Consider the following 19,804-nt stretch of genomic DNA (forward strand, 5'->3'; position numbering starts at 1 on the left):
GCGATGTGAAGAGATGTTTCTCCATCCCCGCGGAGGTCTTTTACCAAATTTAGATTCTTCTCTTGTAAAAATTTAACACTTTTCATTTTGTACCACCTTACGCAGCAGTGCATTAAATTTTCCAAATTATTGCAGTCATCGGTGACCCGTTTTACTGCTAGATTTGCACCAAGGGTCAACAATACTTCGGCAATATCGATGTTTTCCTTGTACAGGGCACAATGAAGCGGCGTGAATCCTAGTTTGTCTTTTGCGTTCACGTCAAAGCAATGCTCGGAAACGAAATACTGCACAAGTTCTGTGCCGTGCGATTTGTTGAGTGCGGCACAATGAAGCACGCTGTCCTCAAATTCATTCTTTGTTAAAGATCGAACGTCGGCACCTTCATTCAAAAGCCACTTGCACATATCAAGATCGCCGAGCATAGCTGCAAGGTGGATCGCTGACCTTCCAGTATTTCCAAAACCATAGTAATCAGTAAGGAGCCCTTTATCCTGTTCCAGCATCATTTTAGCTAATATTGATTGGTATCGTGACTCTTTGTCAGACTTGTCCTTTTTATTCTCTTCTTCTGTGCATTTTTGTTTCAGCAGTTTCTCGATTACCTTTGAATTATTCAGTTTGATTGCGTATTGAAGTGGTTCATCTCCAAATTTGTCTTTTGCGCCCAGCTTCAATCCAAGAGATGAAAAGTAATCAATCAGTTCCAATCCGTGCTTCTCGTTCAGGGCAGCGTAGTGCATCAGCGAGGCGCCGAGTTTTTCACATTTAACATTCGCAACAAATCCTTCTTGAACGAGATGTCGACACATTTCGACTCCATCGATCATCGCGGCGACCTGCAGAGGAGTCAAGGAATCTGTTTGGGAGACGATGAACGTTTTCTTCGTGAGGGAGTACGATTCAGCCAGTACTGTTTTCAGAACAGCAAGTTCGATGAATTCGTCCGTGTCCATTATTATGCTATGTCTATTTTATAGAAATTAGGTTTTTAAGTTACATTTAGCTTTTACGCTTACCTTGATATAAGTTTTCCTTCAGACATCTACAACAGCGAGCTTCAACAGCGGGGAGACAATTGAGTTGGAAACGTTTAAGCACCTTGCTTTTGAAGGTTGAATGTTTTGAAAATTTTACTACATTTAATAACATGTTTTCTCCATTAATCAATTAGAAAACTTGTCATTAAATTAAAAATAAATTTGTCAGTCGGTTAATTTAATTTTAAGAACGACTTAAATTTTATTTCTTTGTAAAAACATGCCGAGAGCTTTGATTAAGTTGTTTACTTATTATAAATTATATTAGATTTCTTAAAATTTCATTAAAATTACGTCATATTAAATATAAAATGAAAAAACTCATGGATATATGAATTCACATGTTTTAACCAATTAAATCGAATAAGATGTTTTATATCCTTGAGGGTATACCCTATTTTAAATAACTTGATGGTTTTAATTACGTGATTTTCAACATTTTCAAATATCTTGATCATTAATATAAAATATAGTTTGCGTAGGCTGTTGCACGGTGGTGCCATCTCCAGAAAAGTCTCAGCGCCAATTGCCGGTGATGTGAAATAGGAATGGATGGTTTGGATTTTTTGAATTGGAATGAACTAAAACATAACATAATTTTATCATGAGAAAATATCTCCTCAATCGTATCAAAGTACTCATTAAATTTTCAGTGCTCTAAAATAATTACCTGTTCAGAAATGGTTTAATTTACTGTAGGGAAAACATGTTATGAAATGTATGAAAAGTTTCAAAACATACTAACTTCATAAGCAATTCACTAAAACATTTCCAACTTAATTATCTCGCAGCTCAAAGAGCTGACTGTTGAAGTAGTTTCTCGGAAAGATTGTCGAGAATAAACTGCTCACACAAAAAGACCCCGAAGAAGATAGCTTTTAAGTAAAGGCGTCGTAAATAAAAAACATTGGCAAAAACATTTCATTTTCAGGTTTATTTATTGAAAGCATGTGATCGAGTCCTGCTGGTTTTAATTTTTCAAATATATAAACCAGACGCTCTCAAGCGTCTTAAGTCCTTCTTGTTTTTCAGCTTGAATTTAGTCCCGTGAAAGCATTAAAATGGAAAAGTTACCCGACAGTTGAACATACTCTCATTCATATCAAACAGGAATTGAACATATGCCGGTCAATAAAAGTGTCATTAATGTCGTTATAGTCTGAAATGGCCTTCAATATTATTACCGGAGGCAGCAGTACCTATGATCAGCAGAGTAATTTCCGTCCTTACTAACGCTTATTTCATCGACACTAAAAAAATTCATACTTAAAAAGAAATATAAATGTATTGATTTGCAAGAATAAACAAGAATGATAAATCAGAAAAATTCCGTACTAAGAACATAGATGACTTTAGTAAAATAAATTAATTCATCAATAATATTTAAACCTTATAAAACAAAGCGGCAAATTAACTTTGAAGAACTTTTAAAAACACCCAAAGAAAATTCATAAGAGAAATCCCTTATATATGTTTAGAACTTTAATACCTATTAATGAATAACATACATGAAAAACGAATTATCAACGATTTAAAACTTGAATCCTTTCTCAGCCAACATCTTCATCATTTCATTGTCTCCTTTTTCAGTGGCCAATTGAACAATAGTTTTTCCACCTGGTCCAGGCTCTGCAATTAGGCCAGGAAGCTTTTCAATCAGGTATTTGGCACTTTCTACTTTGTTGTTGCTAACACTGTAGCTCAATAAGCTTTCCGCTCCAATTTTTATTGTTAAATCCGCGCCAAGTCTCACCAATTCTTCGGCAGCAACAATGTTGTCATTATTAAAGGCCTCGTGCAGTGGTGTAAACCCATATTCGTCTTTTCTGTTCACATCGAGTGAATACTTTGTGACGAGATATTGAATAATTTCTTTTCCATGTGACGTGTTGCACGCAGCGAGATCCAAAACATACAATTTTTGTTCTCCAGCCAAAGCATGAGGGTCCATTCCGCATTCGTCCAGCAGCCATTTGCACATGTCCAAGTCTGCTTCCATTGCTGCGATGTGAAGAGAAGTTTTTCCATCTTCAGTAAGCTCATTTACCAAATTTTGGTTCTTTTGTTGTAAAAATTTAGCACATTTCATTTTATTCTCTCTTACGCAGTAATGCATTAAATTTTCAAAATTATCAGAGTATTTGGTTTCTGATAGTTTTACCTTTAAATCCGCGCCAAGTCTCACCAATTCTTCGGCAGCAACAATGTTGTCATTATAAAAGGCCTCGTGCAGTGGTGTGAACCCATATTCGTCTTTTCTGTTCACATCGAGTGAATACTTGCTGACGAGATATTGAATAATTTCCATTCCATGTGACGTGTTGCACGCAGCATCATTCAAAACTGAAATTTTTTGTTCTCCGGCCAAAGCATGAGGGTCCATTCCGCATTCGTCCACCAACCATTTGCACATGTCCAAGTCTGCGTGCTCTGCTGCGATGTGAAGAGATGTGTATCCATCCCCGCGGAGGTCTTTTACCAGATCTCGATTCTTCTCTTGTAAAAATTTCGCACTTTTCAATTTATTCCACCTTACGCACCAGTGCATTAAAGTTTCGCATTTTATGTAGTCATTGGTGACTCGTTTAACGGCTAGGTCTGCACCAAGTTTGAACAATTCTTCAGCAGTCTCAATATTTTCCTTGAACAAGGCACAATGGAGAGGCGTGTACCCAAGTTTGTCTTTTGCGTTCACGTCAAAGCAATGCTCGGAAACGAAATACTGCACCAGTTCTTTGCCGTGCGATTTGTTCATTGCGGCACAGTGAAGCACGCTGTCCTCGTATTCATTTATTGTTAAAGATCGAACGTCGACACCTTCATTCAAAAGCCACTTGCACATGTCAAGATCGCCGAGCATAGCAGCAAGGTGGATTGCTGACCTTCCAGTCACACCAAAAAGCCCTTTATCTTGTTCCAGCACCATATTGGCTAAGATCGAGTGGTATCTTGACTCAGATTTATCCTTGTTGCTCTCTTCTTCGGGGCATTTCGGCTGGAGCAGTTTCTCGACGACCTTTGAATTATTCATTTTGCATGCGTATTGAAGTGGCTCATTTCCAAACTTGTCTTTTGCGTTCAGCTTCAATCCAAGAGATGAAAAGTAATCGATCAGTTCCAATCCGTGCTTCTCGTTCAGGGCAGCGTAGTGCATCAGCGAGGCGCCGAGTTTTTCGCATTTAACATTCGCAACAAATCCTTCTTGAACGAGATGTCGACACATTTCGACTCCATCGATCATCGCGGCGACCTGCAGAGGAGTCAAGGAAACTGTTTGGGAGACGATGAACGTTTTCTTCGTGAGGGAGTACGATTCAGCCAGTACTGTTTTTAGAACAGCAAGTTCGATGAATTCGTCCATGTCCATTATCTTGCTATGTCTATTTTATAGAAATTAGGTTTTTAAGTTAAATTTAGATTTTACGCTTACCTTGATACAAGTTTTCCTTCACACTTCTACAACAGTGAGCTTCAACAGCGGGCAGACAATTGATTTGGAAACGTTTAAGCACCTTGCTTTTGAAGGTTGAATGTTTTGAAATTTTACTACTTTTAATAACATATTTTCTCCATTAATCAATTAGAAAACTTATCATTAAATTAAGAATATATTTGTCAGTCGGTTAATTTGATTTCAAAATCGCTGAGAAAAATAATTTTTCTTCGTAAAAACATGCCGAGAGCTTTGATTAAGTTGTTTACTCTTTATATATAGTAAATTAGACTTCTTAAGAGTTTTCTTTAAAATTACGTCATATTAAATATAAAATGAAAAAACTCATGGATATGAATTCACATGTTTTAACCAATTAAATCGAATAAGTTGTTTTATATCCTTGAGGGTATACCCTTTTTTAAATAACTTGATGATTTTAATTACGTGATTTTCAACATTTTCAAATACCTTGATCATTAATATAAAATATAGTTTACCGTGGAGAAAACATGTTATGAAATGTTTGAAAAGTTTCGAAACTTACTGACTTCAAAAGTAATGCACTAAAACATTTTCATCTTAATTATCTCGCAGCTGAATAAGCTGACTGTCGAAGTAGTTTCACGGAAAGATCGTCGAGAAACTTCCACAAAAATACCCTGAAGAAGAGAGCTTTTAAGTAAAGGCGTCGAAAATCAAAACCGGTCTTTAACATTGGCTGATAATTTCATATTCAGGTTCATGTATTGAAAGCATGTGATCGAGTCCTGCTGGTTTTAATTTTTCAAATGTTTAAACAAGACGCTCTCAATCTTCTTATAAGTCCTTTTTTTCAGCTTGAATTTATAGTTCCGTGAAAGCATTAAAATGGAAAAGTTACCCGACAGTTGAACATACTCTCATTCATATCAAACAGGAATTGAACGTATGCCGGTCAATAAAAGTGTCATTAATGTCGTTATAGTCTGAAATGGCCTTCAATATTATTACCGGAGGCAGCAGTACCTATGATCAGCAGAGTAATTTCCGTCCTTACTAACGCTTATTTCGATAGTAAAAAAAATCCATACGTAAAAGTTACGTAAAAACAAAAGGAATTTAGGACGAAAATGTTGTGCGATGAATTCATTCTCTACCCTATATACAAGAGGAAAATATTTGAACCGCCGCCATTAAAAAGTTGCTTTGATGTTGGATTTTGACTTTTTTACAATTCAGATAGTAGAAAGAATTTTTAATAAATGAAACGTTTATTCCATATATTCGTATTAAGCTTTAAAACACGATGTAATTACTTCTGGATTCATATAAATTGGGACAAATATTTGTATTGTTATATTAATTATAATTATCAATGTAGCACAATATGCAGAGTGTGGACTCATAATGATATTATTAATATTTCCTAATAACTTATTGCTGAAGTTAGAAAGTTATGTTCATCTCTGATTCAAATGTTCGCACTGAAATTAGGAAGTGTGTTCACACCAACTTCTTCCAAGTCTGTTCCATTCTCAACGGGCAGTTTAGTTTCATCATTTTATCATTTTCAATTGAATAATTTACACCTGGCACCATATGGTTTAAATGTATTGATTTGAAAGAATAAACAAGAATGATAAATCAGAAAAATTCCGTACTAAGAACATCTACTTTAGTAAAATAAATTAATTCATCAATATTATTTGGATTTTATAAAACAAAACGGCAGATAAACTTTAAAAAACTTTTAAAAACACCCAAAGAAAATTCATGAGGAATATCCCTTATATATCTTTAGATCTTTAATACCTATTAATGTGTAGGAGCGGTAGTCGTATGAAGTAAAACACTCAACTACTGATTTTTAACTTGCTTTAACTTGCTTTATTAGACTGAGTGAACAGAGACCGGCCTAAACGGCTGGCCATAAAGTGCGTCGCGAAGTAGAGTTTTATTTGAATCATATTTATTGCTGTGCATTACTAATAAGGGTGAAATTGGGTTTGCCTTTATTGTCAGAGATTATTGTAAATTGTAATATCGATGAATTGAGGACACAATTAGTCAGCTAATTAATGTTGTTAATTTAAGTACATTTTGAGATAGGAGATATGGGAGAAACTTCTGGAGGTTTTCAGCACCATCTTAAGTGGGGGTGAGAAGTCACAAGAGCACAGGGCGCACTAGCACAAAGTGGGGGAGAGAGTCAGAGCCACCACAAATGCGTAACATACATGCAAAACGATTTATCAAAGATTTAAAACTTGAATCCTTTATCAGCCAACATCTTCATCATTTCATTGTCCCCTTTTTCAGTGGCCAATTCAACAATAGTTTTTCCACCTGGTCCAGGTTCTGCAATTAGGCCAGGAAGCTTTTCAATCAGGTATTTGGCACTTTCTACTTTGTTGCAGCTAACACTGTAGCTCAATAAGCTTTCCGCTCCTATTTTTATTGTTAAATCCGCGCCAAGTCTCACCAATTCTTCGGCAGCAACAATGTTGTTATTATTAAAGGCCTCGTGCAGTGGAGTGAACCCATCTTCGTTTTTTCTGTTCACATTGAGTGAATACTTGCTGACAAGATATTGAATAATTTCCTTTCCATGTGACGTGTTGCACGCAGCGAGATCCAAAACAGACAATTTTTGTTCTCCGGCCAAAGCATGAGGGTCCATTCCGCATTCGTCCACCAACCATTTGCACATGTCCAAGTCTGCGTGCTCTGCTGCGATGTGAAGAGAAGTTTTTCCATCCCCACGGAGGTCTTTTACAAGATTTTGTTTCTTTTCTTTTAAAAAATTTGCACCTTTCATTTTGTTCTCTCTTACGCAGTAATGCATTAAATTTTCCAAATTATCAGAGTATTTGGTATCTGATAGTTTTACCTTTAAATCCGCGCCAAGTCTCACCAATTCATCGGCAGCAACAATGTTGTCATTATAAAAGGCCTCGTGCAGTGGTGTGAACCCATATTCGTCTTTTCTATTTACGTCGAGTGCGTACGTGTTGACGAAAAATGTAATAATTTCCTTTCCATGTGACGTGTTGCACGCAGCATCATCCAAAACAGACAATTTTTGTTTTCCGGCCAAAGCTCGAGGGTCAAGGCCGCATTCGTCCACCAACCATTTGCACATGTCCAGGTCTGCATACATTGCTGCGATGTGAAGAGAAGTTTTTCCATCCCCACGGAGGTCTTTTACAAGATTTTGTTTCTTTTCTTTTAAAAAATTTGCACCTTTCATTTTGTTCTCTCTTACGCAGTAGTGCATCAAATTTTCGAAATTTTTGGAGCCATTGGTGTTAGACCGTTTTACTTTTAAATCTGCGCCAAGTCTCACCAATTCTTCTGCAGCAAAAATATTGTTATTATAAAACGACTGGTGCAAAGGTGTAAACCCATCTTCGTCTTTTCTGTTCACATCAAGTGAAAACTTCTTGACGAAAAAAGAAATGATTTCTTTTCCATGACGCTCGTTGCACGCAGCGATTTCCAAAACTGACAATTTTTGTTTTCCAACCAAAGCGCGAGGGCCAAGGCTGCATTCGTCCACCAACCATTTGCACATGTTCAAGTCTGCACGCTTTGCTGCGATGTGAAGAGATGTGTATCCATCCCCGCGCAGGTCTTTTACCAGATTTCGATTCTTCTCTTGTAAAAATTTAGCACTTTTCAATTTATTCCACCTTACGCACCAGTGCATTAAAGTTTCGCATTTTCTGTTGTCATTGGTGACTCGTTTTACTTCTAGATTTGCACCAAGGGTCAACAACACTTCGGCAATATCGATGTTTCCCTTGCACAATGCACAATGGAGAGGCGTGTACCCAAGTTTGTCTTTTGCGTTCACGTCAAAGCAATGCTCGGAAACGAAATACTGCACAAGTTCTGTGCCGTGCGATTTGTTGAGTGCGGCACAATGAATAACGTTGTCCTCGTATTCATTCATTGTTAAGGATCGAACGTCGACACCTTCATTCAAAAGCCACTTGCACATATCAAGATCGCCGAGCATAGCTGCCAGGTGGATCGCTGACCTTCCAGTATTTCCAAAACCATAGTAATTAGTAAGGAGCCCTTTATCCTGTTCCAGCATCATTTTTGCTAATATTGATTGGTATCGTGACTCTTTGTCAGACTTGTCCTTTTTATTCTCTTCTTCTGTGCATTTTTGTTTGAGCAGTTTCTCGACTACCTTTGAATTATTCATTTTGATTGCGTATTGAAGTGGTTCATCTCCAAACTTGTCTTTTGCGTTCAGCTTCAATCCAAGAGATGAAAAGTAATCAATCAGTTCCAATCCGTGCTTCTTGTTCAGGGCCGCGTAGTGCATCAGCGAGGCGCCGAGTTTTTCGCATTTAACATTCGCAACAAGTCCTTCTTCAACGAGATGTCGACACATATCGACTTCATCGATCATCGCGGCGACCTGCAGAGGAGTCAAGTAATCTGTTTGGGAGACGATGAATGTTTTCTTCGTGATAGAGTACGATTCAGCCAGTACTGTTTTCCGAAGAGCAAGTTCGATGAATTCGTCCATGTCCATTATCTTGCTATGTCTATTTTATAAAAAAATAGGTTTTTAAGTTACATTTAGCTTTTACGCTTACCTTGATACAAGTTTTCCTTCACACTTATACAACAGTGATTTTCAACAGCGGGCAGACAATTGATTTGGAAACGTTTAAGCACCTTGCTTTTGAAGGGTAAATGTTTTGAAATTTTACTACTTTTAAGAACATATTTTCTCCATTAATCATTTAGAAAACTTATCATTAAATTAAGAATATATTTGTCAGTCGGTTAATTTGATTTCAAAATCGAGAAAAATAATTTTTCTTCGTAAAAACTTGCCGAGAGCTTTGATTAAGTTGTTTACTCTTTATATATAGTAAATTAGACTTCTTAAGAGTTTTCTTTAAAATTACATCATATTAAATATAAAATGAAAAAACTCATGGATATGAATTCACATGTTTTACCAATTAAATCGAATAAGTTGTTTTATATCCTTGAGGGTATACTTTTTTTAAATAACTTTATGGTTTTAATTACGTGATTTTCAACATTTTCAAATATCTTGATCATTAATATAAAATATAGTTTACCGCGGAGAAAACATGTTATGAAATGTTTCAAAAGTTTCAAAACTTACTGATTTCAAAGGTAATGCACTAAAACATTGTCACCTTAATTATCTCGCAGCTGAATAAGCTGACTGTTGAAGTATAGTTTCACGGAAAGATCGCCGAGAAACTGCTTCCACAAAAATACCCTGAAGAAGAGAGCTTTTAAGTAAAGGCGTCGAAAATCAAAACCGGTCTTTAACATTGGCTGATAATTTCATTTTCAGGTTCATTTATTGAAAGCATGTTATCAAGTCCTGCTGGTTTTAATTTTTCAAATATTTTAACCAGACGCTCTCAAGCGTCTTAAGTCCTTTTTTGTTTTTCAGCTTCAATTTAGTCCCGTGAAAGCATTAAAATGGAAAAGTTACCCGACAATTGAACATACTCTCATTCATATCAAACAGGAAAATTGAACGTATGCCAAGTGTCATTAATGTCGTTATAGTGTGAAATGGTCTTTAATATTATAACCGGAGGCAGCAGTACCTATGATCAGCAGAGTAATTTCCGTCCTTACTAACGATTATTTCATCGATAGTAAAAAAATCATACTTAAAAAGTAATATAAAAACGAAAGGAATTTAGGACGAAAATGTTGTTGTGCGATGAGTTCATTCTCTACCCTATACATACAAGAAGAAAATATGTGATAGCCGCCATTAAAAAGTTGCTTTGATGTTGGATTTGTACTTTTTTACAATTTAGAACGTAAAATGAATTTTTAAGAAATGAAACGTGTATTCCGTATATTCGTATTAAGCTTTAAAACACGATGTAATTACTTCTGGATTCGTATAAATTGGGACAAATATTTTTAATGTTATATTAATTATAATTATCAATGCAGCACAATGCAGAATGTGGACTCATAATGATATTATTAATATTTCCTAATAACTTATTGCTGAAGTTAGATAGTTATGTTCATCTCTGATTCAAATGTTCGCACTGAAATTAGGAAGTGTGTTCACACCATCTTCTTCCAAGTCTGTTCCATTCTCAACGGGCAGTTTAGTTTCATCATTTTATCATTTTCAATTGAATAATTTACACCTGGCACCATATGGTTTAAATGTATTGATTTGAAAGAATAAACAAGAATGATAAATCAGAAAAATTCCGTACGAAGAACATAGACTTTAGTAAAATAAATTAATTCATCAATAATATTTGGACATTACAAAACAAAACGGCAAAAAACTTTAAAGAAATTTTAAAAACACCCAAAGAAAATTCATAAGGATAATTCCTTATTATATATCTTTCGAACTTTAATACCTAATAATGCTTAACATACATGAAAAACGAATTATCAACGATTTAAAACTTGAATCCTTTCTCAGTCAACATCTTCATCATTTCACTGTCTCCTTTTTCAGTGGCCAACTGAACGATAGTTTTTCCATCTTCTCCCGGCTCTACAAGTAAGCCAGGAAGCTTTTCAATCAGGTATTTGGCACTTCCAACTTTGTTATTACAAACACTGAACTGCAACAAATTTTCCGGTCCTCTTTTCACTGTTAAATCCGCACCAAGTCTAACCAGTTCTTCGGCAGCATCAATGTTGTTATTGAAAAACGCCTGGTACAGTGGTGTGTATCCAACATCGTCTTTTCTGTTCACATCGAGTGAATACTTACTGACGAGATATTGAATAATTTCCTTTCCATGTGATTTGTTGCACGCAGCGAGATCCAAAACAGACAATTTTTGTATTCTGACGAGAGCACGAGGGTCAAGGCCGCATTCGTCCACCAACCATTTGCACATGTCCAAGTCTGCGTGCCCTGCTGCGATGTGAAGAGAAGTTTTTCCATCTTGTCTAAGCTCATTTACAAAATTTTGGTTCTTTTGGTGTAAAAATTTCGCACATTTCATTTTATTCTCTCCTACGCAGTAATGCATTAAATTTTCCATATTATCGGAGTCATTGGTGTCTGGTAGTTTTACATTAATATCCGCGCCAAGTCTCACCAATTCTTCGGCAGTAACAATGTTGTCATTATAAAACGCCTGGTGCAGTGGTGTGAACCCATATTCGTCTTTTCTGTTCACATCGAGTGAATACTTGCTGACGAAATATTGAATAATTTCCATTCCATGTGACATATTGCTCACAGCGAGATCCAAAACTGACAATTTTTGTTCTCCGGCAAGAGCATGTGGGTCAAGGCCGCATTCGTCCAGCAACCATTTGCACATGTCCAAGTCTGCGTGCTCTGCTGCGATGTGAAGAGAAGTTTTTCCATCTTCTCTAAGCTCATTTACCAAATTTTGGTTCTTTTGTTGTAAAAATTGTGCACTTTTCATTTGGTTCACTCTCATGCAGTAGTGCATTAAATTTTCCAAATTATCGGAGTATTTGGTTTCTGATAGTTTTACATTTAAATCCGCGCCAAGTCTCACCAATTCTTCGGCAATATCAATATTGTCATTATAAAAAGCCTCGTGCAGAGGTGTGAACCCATATTCGTCTTTTCTGTTCACATCGAGTGCATACTTATTGACAAAAAATAGAATAATTTCCTTTCCGTGTGACTTGTTACACGCAGCGGTTCCCAACACTGACAATTTTCGGTTTCCGGCAAGAGCACGAGGATCAAGGCCGCATTCGTCCACCAACCATTTGCACATGTCCAAGTCTGCGTGCTCTGCTGCGATGTGAAGAGATGTGTATCCATCCCCGCGGAGGTCTTTTACCAGATATCGATTCTTTTCTTGTAAAAATTTTGCACTTCTCATTTTGTTCCAACTTACGCAGTAGTGCATTAAATTTTCCAGAGTATCGGAGTCATTGTTGTCTGATCGTTTTACATTTAAATCCGCGCCAAGTCTCACCAATTCTTCTGCAGCAACAATGTTGTCATTATAAAACGCCTGGTGCAGAGGTGTGAACCCATATTCGTCTTTTCTGTTCACATCGAGTGAATACTTGCTGACAAGATATTGAATAATTTCCTTTCCATGTAATTTGTTGCACGCTGCGAGTTCCAAAACTGACAAGTTTTGTTTTCCGGCAAAAGCATGAGGGTCAAGGCCGCATTCGTCCACCAACCATTTGCACATGTCCAAGTCTGCGTGCTCTGCTGCGATGTGAAGAGATGTGTATCCATCCCCGCGGAGGTCTTTTACCAGATATCGATTCTTGTCTTGAATAAATTTAGCACTTTTCAGTTTGTTCCACCTTACGCAGAAGTGCATTAGATTTTCGAATTTTCTGCTGTCAGTGGTGACTTGTTTAACGGCTAGGTCTGCACCGAGTCTCAACAATTCTTCGGCAGTCTCGATGTTTTCCTTGAACAAGGCACTATGGAGAGGCGTGTACCCAAGTTTGTCTTTCGCGTTCACGTCAAAGCTATGCTCGGAAATGAAATAACGCGCCAGTTCTTTGCCGTGTGATTTGTTCTTTGCGGCACAGTGCAGCACGCTCTCCTCCAATTCATTCTTTGTTAAAGATTGAGCGTCCACGCCTTCGTTTAAAAGCCACTTGCACATGTCAAGATCGCCGAGCATAGCTGCAAGGTGGATCGCTGACCTTCCAGTATTTCCAAAACCATAGTAATCAGTAAGGAGTCCTTTTTCCTGTTCCAGCACCATATTGGCTAAGATCGAGTGGTATCTTGACTCAGATTTGTTCTTGTTACTCTTTTCTTCGGGGCATTGTGGTTGGAGCAGTTTCTTGACGACCGTTGAATTGTTCACTCTGATTGCGTATTGAAGTGGTTCATCTCCAAACTTGTCTTTTGCGTTCAGCTTCAATCCAAGAGATGAAAAGTAATCAATCAGTTCCAATCCGTGCTTCTCGTTCAGGGCAGCGTAGTGCAACAGCGAGGCGCCGAGTTTTTCGCATTTAACATTCGCAACAAATCCTTCTTGAACGAGATGTCGACACATTTCGACTCCATCGATCATCGCGGCGACCTGCAGAGGAGTCAAGGAAACTGTTTGGGAGACGATGAACGTTTTCTTCGTGAGGGAGTACGATTCAGCCAGTACTGTTTTTAGAACAGCAAGTTCGATGAATTCGTCCATGTCCATTATCTTGCTATGTCTTTTTTATAGAAATTAGGTTTTTAAGTTAAATTTAGATTTTACGCTTACCTTGATACAAGTTTTCCTTCACACTTCTACAACAGTGAGCTTCAACAGCGGGCAGACAATTGATTTGGAAACGTTTAAGCACCTTGCTTTTGAAGGTTGAATGTTTTGAAATTTTACTACTTTTAATAACATATTTTCTCCATTAATCAATTAGAAAACTTATCATTAAATTAAGAATATATTTGTCAGTCGGTTAATTTGATTTCAAAATCGAGAAAAATAATTTTTCTTCGTAAAAACATGCCGAGAGCTTTGATTAAGTTGTTTACTCTTTATATATAGTAAATTAGACTTCTTAACAGTGTTCTTTAAAATTACGTCATATTAAATATAAAATGAAAAACTCATGGATATATGAATTCACATGTTTTAACGAATTAAATCGAATAGTTGTTTTATATCCTTGAGGGTATACCCTTTTTTAAATAACTTTATGGTTTTAATTACGTGATTTTAAACATTTTCAAATATCTTGATCATTAATATAAAATATAGTTTACCGTGGAGAAAACATGTTATGAAATGTTTCAAAAGTTTCAAAACATACTGACTTCAAAAGTAATGCACTAAAACATTTTCACCTTAATTATCTCGCAGCTGAATAAGCTGACTGTTGAAGTAGTTTCACGGAAAGATCGTCGAGAAACTTCCACAAAAATACCCTGAAGAAGAGAGCTTTTAAGTAAAGGCGTCGAAAATCAAAACCGGTCTTTAACATTGGCTGATAATTTCATATTCAGGTTCATGTATTGAAAGCATGTGATCGAGTCCTGCTGGTTTTAATTTTTCAAATGTTTAAACAAGACGCTCTCAATCTTCTTATAAGTCCTTTTTTTCAGCTTGAATTTATAGTCCCGTGAAAGCATTAAAATGGAAGACAGTGTAACATACTCTCATTCATATCAAACAGGAATTAAACGTATGCCAGTCAATAAAAGTGTCGTTATAGTCTGAAATGGCCTTCAATATTATAACCGGAGGCAGCAGTACCTATGATCAGCAGAGTAATTTCCGTCCTTACTAACGCTTATTTCGATAGTAAAAAAAAATCCATACGTAAAAAGTTACATAAAAACGAAAGGAATTTAGGACGAAAATGTAGCGTGATGAATTCATACTCTACCCTACATACAAGACGAAAATATGAGAACCACCGCCATTAAAAAATTGATGTTGGATTTTGACTTTTTTACAATTCTGATCGTAGAATGAATTTTTAATAAAAATGAAACGTGTATTCCGCATATTCGTATTAAGCTTTAAAACACGATGTAATTACTTCTGGATTCGTAAATTGGGACAAATATTTTTTATTGTAATATTAATTAATCTTCTGATAAACAAACCAGCATACAGCCATCTTAAAAATAATCAGCCGTTTGAAAGTTCATGCCGGATGACTTTTAAGTAATTGTAATTTTAAAAGATGCCTTCTAACGGAACAAATTCGGCAGTGACCAAGAATATCAAAGTAAGAGATGATTTATTCACAAGTTCAAGTTTATTTCGCTAGGGCAATGGCATAGCTACACCAACATCATTAAAAATAGTGCGCAGTAGCAGTCCCCACAGGACACAGCGAAACAACATTCGATGCTGCGCGCAGGCAGGAAAAGTTTCGCAATTGTTCGTTTCGTGAAAATTAGAACGGAAGCAGCTTTGTGGAAAATGTGGAAAGCAGCACTCCTGATGCAGGGACAGATGATGTCATCACAATGAGTGTCAATATATTACTTTCAATTGACGACTTTTATATTCCTACATATTATAAATAATGAATCAGCGGTTTTATTTTTCTGCCCATAATTCTTGTATATTATTTTAAACACATAGAAGTTTAGAAATTTTTAATAATATTACTAACGTGGTATTAAGGAATAATCTAATTAAATAATTCATTTCAAAGTTTGAATGGCAAGAAAATGAATCTGCTGAAAATGATTGAGTGTTTGCGTCAGTGAATTTTGTGGTAAAAAGGACAACTCTCAGTCCTACAGGAAGTGCGCACCGTATTCATTCGTGAAAATGACGTGAAACTGTGTGTTAGAGATATTCCAGTGAATCAGTCAGGCTGCAAATTTCAACTCGTTCACAATGAATTTTTGGTCTCTCCTGACTCTGCTTATAATATTAATTTTCACCGTACAACAATCAGAACCTAATGTAAGTAAGATGGAAACTTTATTTCCAAGCACTTTGGTTTCTGTTCATTAATAATGATTTTTTTCTTTTTAAAATATTTCCATTTTAATCTGCATTATTCTACACAGAAAATCAAGTTGAAATCATTAAAGACAGTCAATTCCAACAAAAAATTATGTGAGCGATTAAATAGTTAGAGATTATTTTTGTTTCTTTTCTTATAAAACTCAAAATTTAAAGCGCAAAACAAAGCTGGTCGGAGAATCGCCATCATAAGATGTTGCGGATTCAAAAGATGTCTCCCAGTAAAGAACGCAACCAAAACGAGGTCTTCAGTAATTCCAACAAGCAGCACAGTAAGAAACTTATAAATCTAACATTTTATTAAAATCTCTAAATTTTCACAAAAGCTGGTGTCGAAAAACGAAGGCTCCGTAGCAACAGCATCGTTTCCGAATGTCGCAACCAACCCAACAGGAAGCTCTAGCAGCGAAACAACATTCGACAGTAAAAGTTTCGAAACTACGGAAGTTGAAATGGAAAATTCAACCGCGCTGCCAGTTTCGAGTAGCAATATTTTCGACAGCAGCACTCCCGAACCCGAAGCAGCAAAAGAGAAGACTGTCAGTGACGTCATTACCCAAAAAAATAATTTTATCAGCACAGAGTCAGTGCCAACAAGCGAATCAATTAATTTGTCAAGTGGCAACATTGCTAGCAATTTTGGTATTTCTTTTTTATCTCCATACTTTCAAATTCTCAAGCATTCCGGCAGATTCAACAACAACCAATGGGGCGGCATCAGTGGCGACTGCAACATCTCTAGCGATATCAACAACTAGATCGTTAAATCTGACTAATTCGGTTATTTCTACCAAATCGACAGGATCTCTGACCACGAACAGTAAGGCATCAGCGACAACAAAACCTACTACAACAACTTTAAAAGCTATTGCTACTACGACAACCACTAGAACAACTTTAAAAACAATTATTACTACAGCAAAAGTAGGCTTGAGGTTTGAGAGAAACATTTACACCACTAATTTTCTTGTAGGCGATTTCGTGTTCTTTGACGTGCTCCAATTTTAATACCTTTCAAGCAGTAACAATTCATTTTTTGTGTTATCACGAATTTATATTAATCTACAAAGAAATCGCCTCTGCCGAAATCACCGCAATGTAAGTGGTTATTTTAATCTATGAAAGTACAAAACTGGAAGCTGTGGGGTTTCATAACAGCCGATGGTTCGGTCCAAAAGGCGAGCAAGTGCAACAGACAGTATTTCGTCTCCACTGTTGCCGTGAGTATAGTTGTTACGAATTTTATTACTAAACATCAGAAAAATAAATAGGCATCAAGAAATGAGGCAGCTTCGCGGTGCACGGCGATGAATATGACCCTTTTGACCGTCACTTCTCTCGAGGAATTGGACTGTCTGGCCAGTTTGAAGGGTTTAATTCCAATACATTTAGCTTTAAGTGTAATGTTAATTGTTTAGATGGTACTTTCTGGACAAGTGGCTCAAACGAGGATGCGAATTGCGACTTGGAAAAAAAGTACGCTTGGTGTTCGACTGGCTACAACATTTCCACCGCTTTGGTCTCGTCTCCGAGTTTCTGGCTTCCAACCAACGCACCCCCTTCCGCCCTAGAACGATGTCTAGCCGTTGTCTTCTCCACCACCCCCCAAAAGGGGATGGTGCACAAAAACTGCGTCGACCAACTACCCTACATCTGCCAATTCACCGTTGACTGTCCCCGCAGTCATCAATGCGTGAAAAATGTTCGTTTTAAATCATCCTTAACTGCCCTTGAGTAATATTTTCTTTAGACCTCATTATTTGATTCGAAAGGAGACTTGATGAGTATTAAAGATTATTTAATTTAACTCAGAAAATATAATTCTTATTCAAGACAAATCTTCTCATGGACTGTGGATCGACATTGGCAACTACACTTATCTTTTCGGGAACAAACCGGTTTTTTCAGTTAATCTTAAAAACAATTTAATAAAAAAAATTAACATTTCACAGATGTCTTGGCTATCCAACTACCTTTATTGCTGTGCTTTGGGAATGGAAACACTCAACATTGACAATGCGGCTGAGCAACTGGGCCTCACAGGCATGACCCTCGGCAAAAATTCAAGTAAACAAAGAACAATACAATAAATAGATAAAAAAATCTTTCTCCTAGACAACTGGAAGGCGAATTTTAACTACTGGACTGCCGGCACGAAAAAGGGTTCTTCAGAGTTTTCATGGTGCGAGCCCACGGGCCCGACAATTTTCGACCAGGGGCTCACTTGGGAGGCCGGCCAGCCCGACAACGCCGCTGGAAACGAGAGTTGCGTTCACTTTCGCTTCATTTTGAATTCAACGGGAACCGTCATGACCGATAGAAACTGCAATAGCAAATTCATTTTCGCGTGCAAGGTGCAAATAATTCGAATGATCAAAGATTTAAATTACTTTGATTGTTCAAACCGGTAGTACTCATATATATGAGGATAGTATTTGACTAACCAGAAAATTATAACATGTAATTAAATTCCAGGCTCAACGCATTACGCCTACTAAAACGTGCGAAGCTTCATGCCCTGCTAAAACTTGCACGAAAGATGTGACTTAATTTTAACAAATTTACATATTTATATTTATAATTTTTAAAATCAAGGCGAGTCTCTTTAATGCTACTAGCGGCTATCTCTTAGGTTTAACTCATACGTTATCCATAGAAAGTATTTTTAACATTTTTAAATAGACTACACGTATTTTGGCGATTGGTACGATGGGTGCGGCCGCTTCCTTTTAACATACCTCGCCAAGACAGTTAGTCATTCCCCGTTTTAATGAAATTATATATTAATTTTAATCCAAATAATCACACCAAAGTCTGACTGGACGGCTGCTCGGGAAAATTGTTGCGCTGTTGGCATGAACCTGGCTTCCATTGAGTCTGCGGGAAAACTAAAATGCGTTTCCAGAATTGCCTCAGGTATTCTTTTATATGATTTAATGCTTCTATTTTACTGGTTAATACCCTAGAATCTTCTCCACGGATCATCGGCGATTTTTGGCTTTCTGGCACGGGCTCAGGGTGCGATTCAAATTTCCGGTGGTGCTCTTTGGGTCGCGATTTCGTCAACTCTGAGCTCAAGTGGAAGGCTGGACATCCCAAGGCGGGTCTCAACTGCGTTTATCTCGAGGCGAGAAACGAGTCCGTGCTCTTGGCCACTGCTTACTGCTCCGAGCAGAAATATTTTCTCTGCGAGGCCAAAAAGGCAGCAAACTCCTCTCAACTCGGCACGCAGGCTGAATGCGCTGACATTTGGAACGTCACGAGCGGTTGGAAAAATCGAATAACAATTGAAGAACAAACAAAACCATTTTTTTTAATTTAGAGCAAATCGACCTCCTATTGAATGTCTCAGCTTTTATTACGTCAAGCATCTCAATTAATTTGAAGGTTTGAAAATTAAGTTTTTTATTTCCTTTTGTTTAAAAACTTTGTTTAGTGCTTCTTGAAATGCATGGGCGTGGAAATTGGATTGGTATCATGATTTTAATTTAATTTAATAATTAATAATTGGTATTTATAGCTTCAATTGGGAGGGCTTAGTGGCATAGACATGTTGCGGCAAATAGAATTAGTGTCACAGGAAGAGCCTAAGAAAATGGAAGATGGATTTGGAGCTTTAGATGAGTGCAGCGGCAAAAGTTTGATTTATTTTAAATTATATGCATTATAATTATTTGTTTTTTTTTAAGAATTTGATGACGAGTGCGTGACAGCTCACGAGATTTACAAATGCGGCCTGGAGAAGCAACCGGAAATGGTCACAAAAATAATCAGCAATAACTACGACTCATCATCTGTGGTTAGTTTAATAACTCTGGTTTACTTTTTTCTTCCTTTCAACTTGAAAATGAAACTGTTTTAAAACACGAGTAGAGTGGTCTGTTAGT

At 36.9% G+C, this 19,804-nt stretch overlaps 2 protein-coding genes and 1 long non-coding RNA gene across 3 annotated transcripts; 2 read left to right on the forward strand and 1 right to left on the reverse strand.

Annotated features, from left to right (window-relative positions):
• Positions 1 to 2,571: 2,571 nt before the first annotated feature.
• On the reverse strand, positions 2,572 to 13,628 carry LOC135943791 (serine/threonine-protein phosphatase 6 regulatory ankyrin repeat subunit C-like). Its single transcript, XM_065490455.1, has 4 exons — positions 12,775 to 13,628; positions 8,289 to 9,020; positions 3,713 to 4,420; positions 2,572 to 2,734 (listed from the first exon to the last, which is right to left on the reverse strand). Exons 1-4 carry the CDS (start codon positions 13,626 to 13,628, stop codon positions 2,572 to 2,574), a joined length of 2,457 nt encoding a protein of 818 aa, XP_065346527.1.
• A 2,142-nt stretch (positions 13,629 to 15,770) lies between these two features.
• Positions 15,771 to 18,328, forward strand: LOC135943792 (uncharacterized). Its single transcript, XM_065490456.1, has 13 exons — positions 15,771 to 15,854; positions 15,962 to 16,010; positions 16,074 to 16,189; positions 16,244 to 16,559; positions 16,609 to 16,841; positions 16,891 to 16,938; positions 16,988 to 17,015; positions 17,076 to 17,137; positions 17,189 to 17,288; positions 17,336 to 17,619; positions 17,668 to 17,701; positions 17,751 to 17,984; positions 18,033 to 18,328. Exons 1-13 carry the CDS (start codon positions 15,786 to 15,788, stop codon positions 18,326 to 18,328), a joined length of 1,869 nt encoding a protein of 622 aa, XP_065346528.1. The 5' UTR covers positions 15,771 to 15,785.
• A 68-nt stretch (positions 18,329 to 18,396) lies between these two features.
• On the forward strand, positions 18,397 to 19,126 carry LOC135944548 (uncharacterized). Its single transcript, XR_010575347.1, has 5 exons — positions 18,397 to 18,458; positions 18,513 to 18,549; positions 18,600 to 18,667; positions 18,731 to 18,833; positions 18,884 to 19,126. It is a non-coding gene; the product is annotated as an uncharacterized LOC135944548 (long non-coding RNA).
• The last annotated feature ends 678 nt before the right edge of the window (positions 19,127 to 19,804 follow it).

The sequence above is a fragment of the Cloeon dipterum genome, chromosome 4 (assembly GCF_949628265.1).
Source record: "Cloeon dipterum chromosome 4, ieCloDipt1.1, whole genome shotgun sequence".
Classification (NCBI taxonomy): Eukaryota; Metazoa; Arthropoda; class Insecta; order Ephemeroptera; family Baetidae; genus Cloeon; species Cloeon dipterum.

Excerpts from the sequence above, each read along its gene's own strand:
- LOC135943792 (XM_065490456.1), top strand. The coding sequence starts at position 15,786 with ATGAATTTTTGGTCTCTCCTGACTCTGCTTATAATATTAATTTTCACC. Across the intron at positions 16,190-16,243 it reads TAATTCCAACAAGCAGCACA|CTGGTGTCGAAAAACGAAGG; the intron begins GTAAGAAACTTA and ends TTTTCACAAAAG. Across the intron at positions 17,702-17,750 it reads TTCGAAAGGAGACTTGATGA|ACAAATCTTCTCATGGACTG; the intron begins GTATTAAAGATT and ends TTCTTATTCAAG.
- LOC135943791 (XM_065490455.1), bottom strand. The coding sequence starts at position 13,628 with ATGGACATGGACGAATTCATCGAACTTGCTGTTCTAAAAACAGTACTG. Across the intron at positions 9,021-12,774 it reads CTAATGCACTTCTGCGTAAG|ACATAGCAAGATAATGGACA; the intron begins GTGGAACAAACT and ends TTTATAAAATAG. Across the intron at positions 2,735-3,712 it reads AACGCAAAAGACAAACTTGG|TGTTAGCAACAACAAAGTAG; the intron begins GTACACGCCTCT and ends ATTGAGCTACAG.